The 17,021-nt window shown below is 33.3% G+C and overlaps 1 protein-coding gene across 3 annotated transcripts in view; it reads right to left on the bottom strand.

The window, feature by feature from the left end:
- Window positions 1-14,050, bottom strand: part of LOC111085605 — a 56,896-nt gene extending 42,846 nt beyond the window's left edge. For 2 of the 3 annotated variants that reach the window (XM_022384985.1, XM_022385001.1), the window contains exon 1: window positions 13,899-14,050. In XM_022384985.1, the coding sequence (XP_022240693.1) occupies window positions 13,899-13,958 (60 nt within the window). In that variant the 5' untranslated portion in view covers window positions 13,959-14,050. Of the gene's footprint in view, window positions 1-12,465; window positions 12,530-13,898 lie in introns of those variants that run through there. The other variant, XM_022384994.1, reaches the window with a different exon arrangement.
- Between the last annotated feature and the right edge of the window lie 2,971 nt (window positions 14,051-17,021).

The raw sequence follows: 17,021 nt of genomic DNA, 5'->3' as shown, positions 1-17,021 counted from the left end.
TTTTGTCTAAAGACTTATTCTACACAGAACACTAGTCACTAAAACCACCTTTTTTATATTAAAAAAGAACTAAATTCTCTAGTGGCTTAACTAAATATGTCTAAGCAAGTTTTTTTAACCATGACCATTATATTTCCTAAAGCTACTGAAAGTATGACTACACTGCTTGTTTAAGCTACTGAAGCCATTACAACTCTACATGGTTAGCTAATGAAACCATTGCTACACTACTTGTTTTATCTACTGAAACCATTATAACTCTACATGGTTTAAGCTATTGAAACCACGAATATTCTACTTGATTATGCTAATGAAACCAGGATTATACTACTTGTTTAACCTATTGAAACTACTGATAATTAGGTTAATGAAACCATAAGTGTTCTACTTGACATAGCTACTGAAACCATAACTACTCTATTTAGTTAAGGTACTGAAACCACAACTATTCTATTTGGTTAAGCTACTGAACCATGTCTACTCTATTTGGTTAAGCTACTGAAACCATGGCTACTCTGTTTGGTTAAGCTACTGAAGCCATGACTGCTCTGTTTGATTAAGCTACTGAAGCCATGACTACACTATTTGGTTAAGTTACTGAACCATGTCTACTCTATTTGGTTAAGCTATTGAAGCCATGACTACTCTATTTGGTTAAGCTACTGAAGCATCCAAAGGATTCTCAAGTCTTATGATTTATGACCCCTGTTAGCTGACGAAGCATATTCGTTAGTTGATAACAGGTATCATATTGCATCATACAAAGACGGATAACAGTTTTAATTACATCTTTCTCCACTGACTCAATAATGGTTTCCAATAATAGAAGTGTCTAATAATATTCTAGCACTGTGCTTCCGACAACGAATACTAAGACAGTAATCACAAGTTCTCAAATAAGTTTTGTTATGGTTTTAGATGTATTTGTTCAAGAGACAACAATTATATACTGTGACCTTGACCCCTAGTCGAACGTCACTCTTAGGTTTTTATCTAATCTTATCATAGTAGTGTATCATTCTACTTTCTAAAGATGACATTAATAAAGATTTACTTTCTAGAATGTTTGTTCTTTTTTTCATTGTCGGAGTTTTATGACTAACTAGAAATTCTACAGAAATATGAATAGCAATGTATATGAAAGAACTCACAGTGAAGTTGGCATGTCTATTAGTTCAGTTTATCGAAAATATTTAAACTATGAAACCTGTAATTAACTAGGTGTATGCTTTAGTAGATAAGACTTAGTTCATTTTATGTGAAATGGAAGACAAAAATATATTCTGCGAGAACAGATAAAAAAACAAGCTAAACGTGAATGAAAAAGGTTCAAAGTTCATAAAGATCATTTAGAAAAACCATTGAGAGTTCGGTAAGAGTTCGTTTCAAATTCATGACTAGTTAAAGAATTGCAGTTTTTTAGTTACGAAGTCAATGAGTGTAATGTTCCAGATACTAGGAGTTAATCGATCTTTATACGAATAATTTTACACGTGTAGTGACATCTGGCCGTAGACGTGAACTGGGGCGCCACGAACAACATGTTTATACATTCATGGCGAATTCCTGAAAATTCGACAGTGCAATGTTGTTACGGGTAACTTATGCGAAAGGATTATGTCACAGTTTTTGTTTTTTCAAGGAAGGATATTCGTATAGGGAAGTAATTAAGAGAGGATAATTCAGTTTCGATTATCAATAACATAATGATTAGCATCAATGAGGAAGATCTGCACACTCATATGAGAATGTGTACCCACCTAAACAATATCCTACCACACATACGTCTGCCACTATACCAATGCCAAAATGTGCAGGTTGATCGTTCATTAACTCATTCACCGAATATGTAACTTCTAAGTTGTACTTATCCAGTCAATTATGCCCAAGACAATTCACAAAGACCTTGCCCTTGCAAAGAAATTTAAACCACGAGTGTATAAGCTGCTCCCCAAATACACCGGTTAAACTACATAAAACTGTATAAAATATAGCTGAAACGTCGGTGATGAAAGTTTGTTTCAATGTTGGACAAGGTCTGGATATACTCGAATGACTGCAACAAGAAACAGAAGATTAGGTATTGACCACAAAATGATAAGGACTTCCAATATGGTATCGAAATTGTTTAAAATATTTTGTCGGTCTTCTTCGTTGCTACAGGTTTGTCATATAATGAAAATTTTAAACTTAACGATGTACACAGTAGAGTAAAAGTTAATCTTAATTACTGTCAGCAACATGTATTTACATCAATTATGCGATATGAAATTCCCGCATTGTGTAGTTAGAACGCCAAGAAAGTATTGCTACATCAGAATAAAATGTCGTATTGCAAATTTAATGTTTCTGTTTATACGAACTACAGGGAATGAAATTGATGTTTATACTATACTCTTCTTTGAAATATACCTATTAAGTTGCAAGTCTGAAAGCCAATGAAATATGGTCTTTGGGTCTCCATTCAAGTATTGTAGAGAGTCTGTTGAGAATATGTCAAGATGTGTGGTCTAATGACTGAAGTTTCCATTCTTACTAGAAGCTTGTTGCAATGGGAATAACGATCTTTGGCATTAATGAATAATTATGTCCATCAGAAGTAGCACAAGTAACAAAGGAGGAAATAATTACAAGGAAAGTAAGAGATTTGGAACGTTGTTCTTCTATTAACTCTCCAAATTAACAAAGGCGTAGTACTTTAGCTTCCATCCTGCAGTCAGTTGCACAAACAAGGCTTAAGTTATAATTTCTTTGTTATATTTTAATAGTGTATTCTTGATCTTTAGGGGTATTTAGTACGACCTAACATTAAAACACTTCTTAATACAATATTCCCAAAATAACATACAAAGTTAAATTTTATTAGGACTTTAAGAGCTCTGTATTTTTTACCTTCTATCATTAATACTACACTCATTAATGAAACCATTTGTTATTTACTAGCACTGGTTGTACTTTCTTCTTCGGTGTAGTTGTTAATGAAACATTATTACTTAAAGATGCTATGGAGCCCTCTGCCGTTAGTGACAATTTAAAAAAAACCTTGGCTATACTATTACTAATGTTATGTTTAATAAATAAACAAAACCAAAGATCCCAATTACTCAGCATTAGTTTGATAAATTAAAACACCATCTTTAAGTTTACCTTAATGTTACTTCGTTTTTGTTTTTTTTTACCAATGTTAGTTATCAGAAAACTATATTTAAATCAGTGTATTATAATATCCATGCAAACTGAATCTAGGCATTTCCATGAAAAGAGCGATTTACGAACTTATAAATGCAGTACAAGTTTTAAAGTTAGTTAAATATCACTTCAATTAAAATGTAAATTGTTTTATACGAATTTTTAATTTTTGAATAGCCCAAAAATGATTATGAGACGATATTATGAGTGTGAAACGAAAGTCAAGAAAAACACTGATGATTTAAAAACTGAAACCGTGTTTTTGTGTTTATTAATGATAGTGTAAATGTGTGAAAGCTTGGAGAGTTATCCTGTTTATGTGTGTTTTTAACCCCTAGCCTACAATAATTTAAACGATAGAGGGCTTGATTATATATCAGGAATATTGTGTTGCTGTCAGCATAAGTGATATGCAAATGTTTACTCAAAGTTTGCTATAAAGTTTCTTAAGATTACAAGATATCTTTTAGAATTAAAAAGCATTTTTAAAAGAAAAAAAAACCTCAGAGAATTGCATCAATAAAAATGGGTAGCAAGGACTTTATTCAGTTCCATATGTTCTATTCACTCATACCTGGCTGCCAGAAAGTCAGTAGCAAAGAAATTTAAAACATTTTGGAAGTTAATGTAGAAATAATTAAAAAATATCTCAATTTCGTGTCCCTATTTCTCTCACATAGCAATTGTAAGAATACGACACTATTACGACTCTAAATTAATAATTACCAGTTTCAACTAATTAACTCCCGAAGTAACACTCTTCGCAATTCATATTAGAAAAAGCTAATTTATTTGTAAATACAATAGATGTTCAGAGCTTTGGTTATAATTGTTTATACATTTTGCAGTAAACTTAACAAGTTTATAACAATGCAATGTCAATTAATACAACAATTGTTTTCTCAAGTTAAATGAAAATAAATGCTTTGTAAAATCTATCTTGAATACTGAGTTAATTATAACATCCACAAGCTAACAATTATAGAAATATATTATTCCATATATTCACAACTTAAAACTTGCTTGAAAAGCAAAGAGCTTACACTATAAAACACGCAGGGTGGTCATGATTACAGTAGCCATACAAAGTAGAGTAGTTATAGTTACAGTAGCTTCAGAAAGTAAAGTATTCAAAGTTTTAGTAGGTTAAACAAGTACATTAGTCATGTTTTCAGTAGTGTTAGGAAGAAGAGTAGTCATGGTTTCAGTAACTTAACCAAATAGTGTAGTCATGGCTTCAGTAGCTTAACCAAACAGAGCAGTCATGGCTTCAGTAGCATAACCAAACAGAGTAGCATGGAGTTTGATAGTCTTATCGAAAAGAAAAAAAAATCTTCACTTATTGGATAGAATGTTGTCTTTATAGTGAATTTTATCACAAGTGTTACTTAGCAAACAAACCTGTTGTTTATACAATTCTATTTTATTACAGACCATAAACAACAGACTTGAAAAACAACGGGAGTTGTTTGAAGTTATCTTATGTTTCCGTACTTTTATATGTACATAAGTAACTGCATGAAGAGTGTTCACGTTGAACAGCTTAGACTTTTCTAATCCCGATAAACATATTTTTTCTCAAATGACATTACCATCTAAGATGCATCCTCGTTAACAGTATGTATCATCATAAGAGCAAAAGTGGGGTAATTGTAAAGAGAAAACAATAGATAATAGTAACTTAATAAAAGTAAGTTACTCCATTTTTTTTTATAGATTCGTTGGGTGGATGGTCTTCAGTCACGATACATGATATGATGGGGGATTCTTGAGCCTCGAAAGTTTGGGAAATCCCCAGATTCCGTGACATTGGCAAATTGTCATATATATAGGTATCGCTACTGTTGTACATTTACCTCCCAGGGATAATAATAAAAATGGTAAACTAAGTACTTCTAAGCAGTTATATAAGAATAGGTGCGCCGCGATGGGTTCATTTTGTGAAAAGTCTTGCGTTGTTGAAAAATATATGAATATACAAGTTGCAAAAATATCACAACGTAAAATGAGAACGACAGAAGTGCATATTTGTAACAACAAGATAAACATGTTAAAAAACAACAACAAAAAACATGTCATGACGTTCTTGACTCGATTTTTCCTTTAACAAAATAAGAGGGAATTCTCAATAGCCACGGCGTTTGAAATTAATTTGCATGATTAGAGGAAATTAATGTATGCTACTTTTTTTTTCCTTTTTATTAGCTAATATTTTTGTGTGCCAGCAATACCAAGCGTGGGGCACGCGTTTACACGATTCGATTTCATTACTCATCAAGATCTCTACCAGCCTACTCTCAAATTGGAATTATTTTAGACAGGATTAGAGTAAATTAATCTACGAGACCTTGGGCGTGGTCAAATACATCAATCGAAAGGGTTTGACCTCCTGAGTCCAAAACTGTAATTAGATCTCAAATCGGTCAAGAGATGACAGGGCTATTAATTAAAAGTTTGTACTTTAAAAAAAAAAAATCAGAGCAATTATATGAGCCCCTATGCCGCGGCTAAAAACATTATATAATCAGAGAGAGAATTAAAAAATATATATATAGTGATTTCCAGTATATCAGTTTGACACAAAGGAAATAGCTTACTGAATCAAGTAATTATGACAAGTATGTAAAAATCATTTTGAAGAAAAGGTTTGTAGATCCACAGGAATCAAGCAAGAGTGGTAACTGACTTAACAATACTACACCACCAAACTTCTACCAAGTAATTCAGTAACTGACTGTGAGTCCCCCCCCCCCCAGAATGAATTCCAAATGCTTTTGTGACAGTTATCATTAAACCTTGCATATCGTAAGAGTAGACCTTTGGTATGAGAGTTTATGTATTATATTACAACAATGGCTATACCAAAAATAAAGTATTATATACGTATGATTCCAAGTTCCCATCCTCTAAATAAGAACTGATGAAACCCTTTTTGTTGAATTTGCGAAGATAATTTTGTATTATTGTTTATTTTCTTAGAAATTAATATAACCTGTTTTGTTTCATATTACAGTATGATTTTACAATATTCAAATTGATTACAAGGAGTGGTACAAAGAAATGGAAGTTTGTTTACTGTAAGCCATGTATATGAGTTTACATACAACAATCTGAAACAAAAGTGCAACTCTCTTAGATTCAGCTATAGATTAATCTATGGGATTTGAACTGAAAGTTAATAAAGCGTTAATACCTTGTACTAATTCCAAGCATTATGTTTATTTAGCTGTCTTATTGTCTGCATTTTTTTTATAAATGCCCATCTGCCTGTTTGTTAAAATACAATGGTTTCTCAAGATATTATTTCTAAAGTATGATGCAATATATTCTATGTATCGTTTCAGTCCGACAACATGCTGGTGTAATATTACGAACTCAAATGCATACAGCTACTTTAGAAATATCAGTTATCTGGGAGTGTTTTCAACACAATCTTTTCTTGAGAAGGGCGAAAGAAGGAAGTCGAATGGGTTCGATGTCAGAACTATATGCGGGATGGGGAAAGCCAGTCCTTCCAAACTTTTTAATTCCGGTGATTATAACTTTGTTTCACATGTGAGGCTTGCGAATAGGGGTTAACTCTGATAAATGGTGTGGCCTCTCCACTGTATGGATAGTATTTTCGCAGAAACTTTTCTTATCAGAGTACATTTTAACTTTTCATATTTTAGTTTGAACACTATTTTCATTTTACTGCTACTTGTACGCGACGCTGTTTGTTTGTGGCCCTAGTTATTGTTAAATGCACATTCAACATACATGCACAAACATACATAAGTTTAATAAAATAAACAAATAGAACTTTTTTAATATAGATTACATAACATCTTATTGAGGAAACAAAATCATTGAAACAGAAGCATATAACAATGACAAATAAAGCGTTAATAATTTTCATTCAATATTTTTGTAATAAACGGAATTCATGATAGAAAAACACGTAGGACCCTGAAGTGTAAATAATCAGGAAGATGGGCATTTGTAAAAAAGAATTCAGGCAATACGACAAATAAAAAAACATAATGCTTGGAATTAGTATAATGTATTAGCGCTGTATAAAATTTGTTTGTTTGTTTGTTATGGATTTCGCGCATAGCTACACGAGGGCTATCTGCGCTAGCCGTCCCTAATTTAGCAGTGTAAGACTAGAGGGAAGACAGCTAGTCTCACCACCCACCGCCAACTCATGGGCTACTCTTTTACCAACGAATAGTTGGATTGACCGTCACATAATAACGCCCCAACGGCTGAAAGGGCGAACATGTTTGGTGTGACGGGGATTCGAACCCGCAGCTTGCCAGTCGAGCGCCCTAACCACCTATATAGGAATACGCCTATATAAAATTTAACAACAATTAAAATTGGGGTAAAATCCCATATATTATAATATATAGCTGAAAAATCGAGGAAAACTACACCATATACTATGTCCAAGTTTTCCTGAATACATATTTTAGGATCATTGTGAAGTTTAGTTCCCTTGTGACAGGTCGTTTTTATTATATAATAATTTCAAATAAGGGGTATTCTTCATAATTACCTTCTATGCATTATTTCTAGGCTATTCAATCTAAATCAGTAATGATTCTTTGGGCTACAAAATTAATGCTTTGTTTTAATATTAATTCTGAATACATTTTCACCTTTAAGTTGACCTTACTGGTTATTAGAATGCTGTGCTAGGTCGTCGTGTTCGATATTACCAGTTGAAACAGCTTTTAAATATTTCATAGGCTTGGTACAGACAAAACGTTCTGTTTCACAAATTGTACTTTTCATAAAATGTGTCACAGGTTGTGTTAAGTTCAACACTTTATGTATTTCATTCTCCGTTTAAACCTTGAAAACTGAACAAACTATTTGAAATTTTAAAGATTGCTAAGGAATTTCAATCATTTTTATGGGAAAGCCAGATTGTTTAACTGTTTCACTGATTTGATTAAAAACTTTCCAGTTGACATACGACATTTTAAAGAAAGAGACGCTTCTGGATTCGCTCTGTTACCGAAGTTCATTGTTTGTTGTTGAGCACAGGCCACGTGAAAGTTATGGAACAAGAACGTTTCTCGAACTACGCTGTTAGAGTATCCATTACCATACAGGAATGTAGTAAGACGATTCCTATTCGTACTGCAAATGTTTTCAAATCAACGTAGCTTACATAAACTTGCATTCCTTTTCGTTGAAGATGGGTGATACAAAAGCTCAAGTTGAAAACAAGGTTGTATGATTAGGAATACGCGTCATGACGTCAAAACCTCGTATTTGGAGTTGAAAGTCGAGGTAATTCAGGCATACTCAAAGATTCCGATGAGTGTTGTATTGGGAAATTTGTTGAAGTTTGTATAGCACTTTCTCACAAATGGGGGTGGGAAGCAGAAATGTTCACTATTCCATAGCTATTGTCAAAATAAATAATTACTATAAAGAACGTTTATTAGAATGACAATTTTTATGTGAATATAAATGAAAATACAAGCAGTCACAAACTATATTTTTACCAATGTCTGTTTTTCAATTATTTGACTGGAAGGTTGTAGTCTCACTTTGGTATGAGAGCTCCAGTTAACGGTGTGCCACATTTTTTTTTCTTTTTTTGAGTAGCTTTCGGTATCTTGGGGAGAAAACTTTGAGAAACAATGGTTTATAGAGTGCAAAAAAACAAACATGGAGTTATATGGTACTTTCTGGACTGCCATTCCATGTGCCGAAGACATAAAAAAAGATAACATATGACGGGTATTTTATCCATTTGCTACATCAAGGGTATCAACCTGGAGGCCAGGGTCTCTGTAGGGCTATGATATGGTTTCAGATAAAACAACCATGATACACAATAACAGTCTACATGGTAGGTAGAAGTACTTGTACAGTTCAGTTAAAAGTTACCATGATACACAATAACAGTCTACGTCAGAAACGAGTAAACTTTATTTGTATAAAAGCCTATGTAAATAGGAACATATAGTATGGATTAAAACTGTAGCTAGACATGATAGCTGAATACAAATTCAAGTCTGTGGTAAAATATGATCATGATAAAGACTCATTGTTATTCAGAAATTTATGAGCTTTCTTTCTGTCGAAATTGTTTTCATTAGTAGGATTTATTATCAGTGTTAATTTTAAGCGATAACGTTTCACAGCGCTTTCATGCGTGAATATTTTACAGATGCGTAGAAAATGATTTTTAGTTCTCTACAACATTTCTAAATATTTAACAAAAAACGTCTAAGAAGCTCAGTGTTTGTGGAATTTAACAAAATAGCATAAGAAATGAGTGTATTTTATCGGCAGAATAAAGTGACGTTACATTCTTTGGTGTAAATATTGTGTTGCTTACTTTCATCTGTTGTGGTAGCAGCGAAGGTTAACGAAAGCTTCTTAGAAGAAATATGAATATTATCGTTTACCGTTTGAAATCATATATTAAAATTCACAATTCAAACAACGACCAAAATTTGTGAAAGTTTTACATAATAAGGGTGAAAAATAATAAAGAAAATGGTAAAATAAGATTTACCAACGATAAAAAAATAATAATTCCATCAGGTTCTATATTTAGTGAGCAAACTTTCAATATTCATCTTGGAGTTGTCTTCTGGGTCCTCCGGTAGCTCATCGGTAAGTCTGAAGGCTTATAACGCTTAAAATATAGGGTTTGGATACTCCTGATGGGCACGGCAGAAACAGCCCATTGTACAGCTTTGTGGTAGCTGTCTTTTGGCTAACTGGTACGTAAGAACAAAGTTTTAAAAATACTGTATTGAATAATTTTAAAAATAACAATACATCAATATAATTATACTTGTAATAGGCCTAATAGTGACGTACACAATGCGCTATTTATCTGCGTTGTGTCCACCATGGGTATCGAAACTCGGTTTTTAGCGTTATAAACCTTCAACCTTACCGCTGAGATATTTTGAGCCTTACCGTTAAACGTGGCCATTTATTTGAGTTAATATACACTAAAGCGTTAACAGGACACACATATACTAAATTATTTCGACTGTCGATGTGTTCTTGTAACAAAAATAAAATAAAAATAAAAACTTAATTTTGAGCTCTAAAGTCTCAAGTATCATAAAGTTTATAGTTAAACAAGTGGCTTAGTAAGTACTATGAAATCAACCGCAAGATGGTGCGGTTTGCAGTTCACTAAACTTGAAGAGATAGGAAGTGGGCCGTCTTAGCGATATTGGTTCTTCCTTATGTGTCCCTTCTCAGAAAAGTTAAACAGTAGATTAAAAACAAAACAAAAAATTCAATGAGAGAACAAACGTCGAGATTTATAACACACGTTTTTCATTTTCAGAAAGCTAATTCATTGGGTAGTATTGTTAGCTGCTGATGTAAGAAATTCTGCGGATTACTGGGCCATATTTTGTTATAAGAAAAAATAGGAGAAAATGCGAGTCTAGAAGTATACAATATTTTATTCTTTTTCCCTGAAAACAGTAAAACAAAAAACATTAGGTTGTATGAAAAAATATATATACACTAAAACACATTGCATTTAGAGGAATTTATTCTCAGAGTCACCAACCTACAACTTTACATACGGGCTCTAATCTCTGGCTCTTGCAATATGTAAATTAATGTCGTAGAAACTTGGTCACGAACTTCCAATTCTGACAGCTTGGGCTCTGGTTTTCACCTTCTTTTCAACTCGTAAGCACTGATGGGACAAAATAAGTCATTGGTGGGGAAATGCTCCGCCAGGTACATAGTTTAAAAACATGCCTTGTTGTTGCATTCTTTCTGTAGAAAAATGTTATTATTTGCCGTTTTAACCGTCCGTTAAAATTAACAATTCGTACAACGTTAATACTAGTGGCCTAAAAATAGGTGGGTAATTATCCCACAGCCGACAACAGATTTTATAAGTTTTATATAGAAAGGGGGAGGGATAATAATGAAAATGGTAAACTAAGTACTTCTAAGCAGTTATATAAGAATAGGTGGGTAATTGTAACTTTTAACTGAACTGTACAAGTACTTCTACCTACCATGTAGATTGTTATTGTGTATCATGGTACCTATTAACTAATTAAGAACTTTTAAACAATAAGAACATTAAAGCATTATTTTTGAAATACTTAATTTCTGTGTTAAATGTTTTTTTACAAAAATGTTAATATCAAAATTAAATGCTCTCGATTGTAGCTGATGCGAGCTATTCACTTTGTATCAGATTTATAAACTAAAGTATTATCGGCGATTCGTTGTCTTAACGGTGTTTTATGGTGTTGTGCTTTTAATTATTTAATTTCTTCATTTTATCCAGCGTTTTCCGTTATAGAACACACGTGAATTAAACAGCTTAAAACTTAGGAGTTTCGTTTCACAGCATAAATGAACTAATAATAGATTTTCTATGATATGTGGTTACTAACGATTTTGTCTAAATTCGTTTTATATGTTTTTGAGAGTCTTATACGAAGCAGTTTCAGTTGTTACTAACGTCCGATAAAACGTGCCCTTTTTGTTTGCTTAAAGCTTGAAATAATCACAAAATAATAGACTTTTCCAGACAAGTATAAATATCTTATGAAAACTGTAGCGATTGTGGACAAGGATAGTCGAAACTATTAAGTACAAACATCTCTATAGTAACGAAACATTACATACTTATAAAATAAAACTAATTTATGCCACTTAATGTTATGAATTAAACTTAAAATAATTCTGGAGTAGTTTAGAAAATGATATGCATACATTTGGTTTTTGGTTAAAACACACGGTTTTTCTCTATTTCGTTCATCTTCTCTCTTTGTGAGACTTATAAAACAAACCAATGATACGTTAGTTATACAGTAAAGAATAATAAGTAACATTAAAAGCATTCATATGTTTTCATTATCTTTAAGAACGATTATCTTCGGAACGATAATTTTGAAAAACTTTTGGGAATTTTGGCTCACGTAATACCATAAAAGGTTCTTTCTTTGGCTCTGTGTGTGTTTGTGCTTACGCTCTCTTTTTTTTCCACTGCACGTAATCAGCTCTAACTGAACTTACTTAAGTTATTACTACTTATTTAGAAACTGGTGTGTATAGTTTTATACTTGGAACTAAACAGGATAAAATTCTTTTGTTCATTTAAAGGTTGTTATATTTATTTTACTAATGTTGATCATCTTCCTTAGATATCATCAACTGATGTTCTCATTTACTAGGTATAGTTTAGTCAGTGCCATGAATTACGTGAAGGCAGAAGAGACCACTGTCTCCTCAAGAACTGTAAAAATTACAGATACTAGCATAAAATACCTGCTTTCCACTGCGAGGTTCAAAGGCCCCTTCATGATTCATAGAGGCCCCAGTGTCCCGACGGATCAAGCTCCTCCATCATCCCTAATTACCGCTGTCGTACGACCTGTTGTAGGTCTTTATGAATGATACTGGTGCTCCAAGTAGATCCATATTCCATTGTTTTCCAATGCCATTAAGTACAAGGGATATCCTCGTCTTGGAAATTTTAAATACCCGGTCTAAACAAATTTTTATGATTTCAGTGAATGAATTACACACCCTTCCCAAAACCGACCAATTTTCGATGACATCAAATTATCTACGAAAGCCAAGTAATGTAAAAAATGTATTTTTGATACATTCCGTACCACTGCGACTTTATTTGCACACTCAAACATCGTTTAATATAAGCATTCAACCCTGTATAATATCAAGTTACCAGAAACAAAGTCTCCAATGAGCATACACGTACAGAAATGACTTTAAAAAATTATAAACAATTTAAAGAAAACTTAACCTAGATCGTAACAATGTCTCAAAAAAATCTAAATACTAAACATGGTGCACTTATATCCTTTCAAAAGGTAAAAAAGTGCAAAAGATAATTTAAATCAGCATGGAAATAGTAGATTTGGTGCAAAAATATCTAAAATGTAATTAATTAATACATCATTAAAAATTATAAACATTTAGAGCAGAAAGTCCTATTTCGATTAATTGGAGTGTTAAAATTTGAATAAGAAGTTTTGTTTTTCTATACACATATGATACACTGGGCTCGTGCACTTTTAACTCAAGTATAAAGAATGATAGAAGATTTGGTTTAAACCACTAGAGGCGCTTACACACGCAAGTTTTGGAGCAGTTGTTTTGTTTATTTGAATTAAGACTAAACAGAGGCGAGAAAAAATTATTTATGAATCAGGGATATCCTGAATGAATTATACCCAACAGAACTATTTTGTTTAAATGGTAGATATAATAGGTCTACGTAGGAAGTTCATGAGGTATTATGTATTTTCAAGCAAAAAACAAAACAAAAAATTGAGGACAAATAATTAAAGAATTTTTAAAATATAAACTGAGTTTTTATGTAATATTTCGGTGACTGAAATGATAATTATTTTCACGAATAAAACACCCTTGTTAACTGCAACCGATTCACAAGTAATTGTATATTATATTTTAATTTAAAATGCACAGAAGTCTGATACAATTATTTAGCAATAATATTCATTAAAGCAAATATATACAGTTCTAAGATCTGATGCTTAAGCCTAATATTGAGTGCGTGAACATAATGGCACTAACAGTTGGTATGTTTGAAACTTTCTTGTTAAGTTTGATTAACTCTTATTGCTGATTTCGTCAACCAATCCCTTTCGTTAGTTTTATTCATAAGCATTTTGAGAGCATACAAATCCATATCAGAAAGAAGTGTACACACTTACTATTGTGAATATCGAAGCGATGACAGCTGTACCGTGCAGTGAACATCCACAACACACCATGACTAGTAACACAAATCACTATTTCATCCACGAACGTTATTATTTAAATGTTGTTTCAATTTAAAGGAGAATATTAAGAAACCGTCAGCAATACGAAGAACGTCTGGTTATAAATGTTATTACAATTTTATGGTTCTTGTTCTAGTTAAGAGATCCTACATTGTTTGATCACTTTTGCTACAACGTGTTTCTCAGGGTACTTTGGACTTTAACCTCTCAAGAGATTTTCTTTTTCGATGACCAAATTGATATGTTATTCAATGGAATTACCAACATAATCATTAACTAGCTTACCAAGTACTGCGGATAAAACATTTTGGTCTATTAGACTTATTTGACAAATTACGGGAAGCTACTGAAAGTTAACTGAAATTATTATTTCAATATTTTTTGTTAGTTTCATTTGTATTCCAAGTAGGGTTAAATGTAAGTATTGGTGCCAGTCGAGGTGGTGACTATGTGTTAACCTATAAACATAATATTTTTTTTTGTAAAACAAATAAAACTTCATATTTCCAATCGAAATTAGGACTGACCACTGAACAAAATTAATGAGGTTCTCACGGTGTCTCAACGGTAAGCGTGAGAGATTATAACGTTATAATTAGAGTTCGAGCCTAGCGACAAACAGCACAACTAGCCCATTGAAAAGCTTTGCACTAATAGAAACATACGACTGTGCTTAAATTTCTGTTGGTTTCTTTCTTTTAGTGTCCGATAGAGCAGGAAAGATTTAGATGGACACGAAAAGGGTTGGTTGGTTGTTGACTGTATCGAATATTCACGCATAACTACACAAGGCTATATGCGCTAGCCGTCTCTAATTTTAAACTGTAGGCAGGCAGGCAGTTAGTCAACAGTAGCTACTACCAACTTTTGGACTGCTATAATCGAATGGTGGGATTTGAGCATCACTCTTATAACGCACCCACGGTCCCAAAAAGCGGAGCTTAATTTTGAGGCAACAGGTCGCGAACCATGGATCTTCGTGTTCACGATTCGGGCACGCTGGCTAATAGGCCACACCCGGCCCGCTAAAATGTAACACTGTATTGATTGGAAATTTTCACCATTCACTTTTCGCAGTAAATCATGTTCACACGAGCATTAAGAAAAAAGAGATGTAGATAATAATTCACTGGGTGTAAAAACACATCATGTTTTACGAAAATACATAGAATGTATAAAATTGTCTTGTATTTATAATTGGCATGTTATAATGTGACGGTCAATCCCACTATTCGTTGGTGAAAGAGTAGCCCAAGATATGGACCCGGTGGGTGGGGATGACTAGCTGCCTTCCCTCTAGTCTTACACTGCTAAATTAGGGACGGCTAGCGCAGATAGCTTTGCGCAAAATTCAAAAAACAAAAACAAACAAACATATTTATATGCCACAATCATATTTCCCTCTTGTTGTCAAAGCTAAATTTAAACAAACCTTTGTTGTTGTAAAACTTATCTATCTTCCACAGTTTCAGTGACTAACGCCTACGACATTGGTTGGTTAGGAACGCAGTTTTTGATTAGAAGTATGACATTTATAGCAAGTAGTGAAATTGTTAGTTACATTCACAAGTTCAAGACAAAAATAGTAAACGTTGCATTTTACTACTTTACATAAAATATACATTCTTATTCCACCGAACTAAACACACAGAATTAGTACTTATTAATCTTGAGAATCGGCTCTGGTGTTATAAAGAGGGGAAAAATATTTTATTCAACAAACCACACTCATTTTTTCCAGATAACCAGATAAAATAAGCGCTCAAAGTTTACATTAAGGAAGCGCATCTAGATCAAGTGAATGTGCACAGTAGTAATTAGTAATTAGTGCACAGTAGTAATTAGTAATTAGTGCACAGTAGTAATTAGTAATTAGTATAAGAACAATGAGCAGTCTGGTTCATCTAAGTTAAACAGTTCAGTTTTTCGAACATTGTGAAACACACAACACACACACTAGTTGCCTTTTATAAGCTGCATATTTCCTGAGCACAAAGTCCAAGTCCTTAACTTAAACACATAACTGGCGTTCCCTCGCCCTTTCAGCCGTGGAGGCGCATTTCTGGTGGTGACGGGGATTCGAACCCGCTGACCCTCAGATTGCGAGTCGAGCGCCCTAACCACCTGGCCATGCCGGGCCGCCTCCGAAAGAATCCAACTAATAAAACTTGTCTAATGATAGTGTTTATTAATACCTGCAGAGGGAGATCACGACATATAACACCTTCGTAGTTATAAACATATATACCAAAAACTGCTTGGATAAACAGTTTAGAGAGCTACAATTTTTATTAAGTAAGCTTTCGAATTTTATTGGGGACGTCTCTGAATATACCGTCGGTTATTATTTGGTTATGTAGCATTGTATGGTGAACATGTTAGACATCCTCACCCAGCTCTCAATTCCGTCCACGTTTCAATATTTTACCTACACAGCCAGAAGGTCATCGTTTGTGTTTTGATACCAGAAACATGTTTCCCAGAACCCATGGCAACCTAATCCTATTTATTATGTGTAAGAAACTCAACAAAGATACCATCCTCAAACTACGAACCACTCTGAAAATGCCATCACGGAACTATTATTGACACATTGCACCAACAATACCTATTTCGAATTCCATGATGATTACTTCGAAGAAACTCCTGTTCTACCAATGGGCTATCCCCCCCCCCTGTTTCTAAGTGACTTATACATGTAAGATTTCGCATCTAAAACCTTAAATTCTTCCACACTGAAACCAGGCCTGTGGTAAAGATATTTCGACGACATCTTTATTATTTGGCCTTACACCTTAGACGCATTACAGACTTTCCTTCAACATCCCAGTTCTCTTGAACAGCTCATTCCTTTCATCATGTAAACCTCTTTTATCATCATGGACATTTTATCAATACACCAATCTATTGGAAATCCACTCACTCCGATAGATATCCACATTTCAAGTCTAACCATTAAAAGAAGTATCGTAAACTATTTTCGACCGAGTCACTAATATCCGAGACAACAACCAACTTTATAAAAAAAAAAACACTTACTACAAATTTCCAAAC

Source organism: Limulus polyphemus, unplaced genomic scaffold (genome assembly GCF_000517525.1).
Source record: "Limulus polyphemus unplaced genomic scaffold, Limulus_polyphemus-2.1.2 Scaffold23, whole genome shotgun sequence".
NCBI classification, from domain to species: domain Eukaryota; kingdom Metazoa; phylum Arthropoda; class Merostomata; order Xiphosura; family Limulidae; genus Limulus; species Limulus polyphemus.
This window is presented reverse-complemented; position numbering and strand designations above follow the sequence as displayed.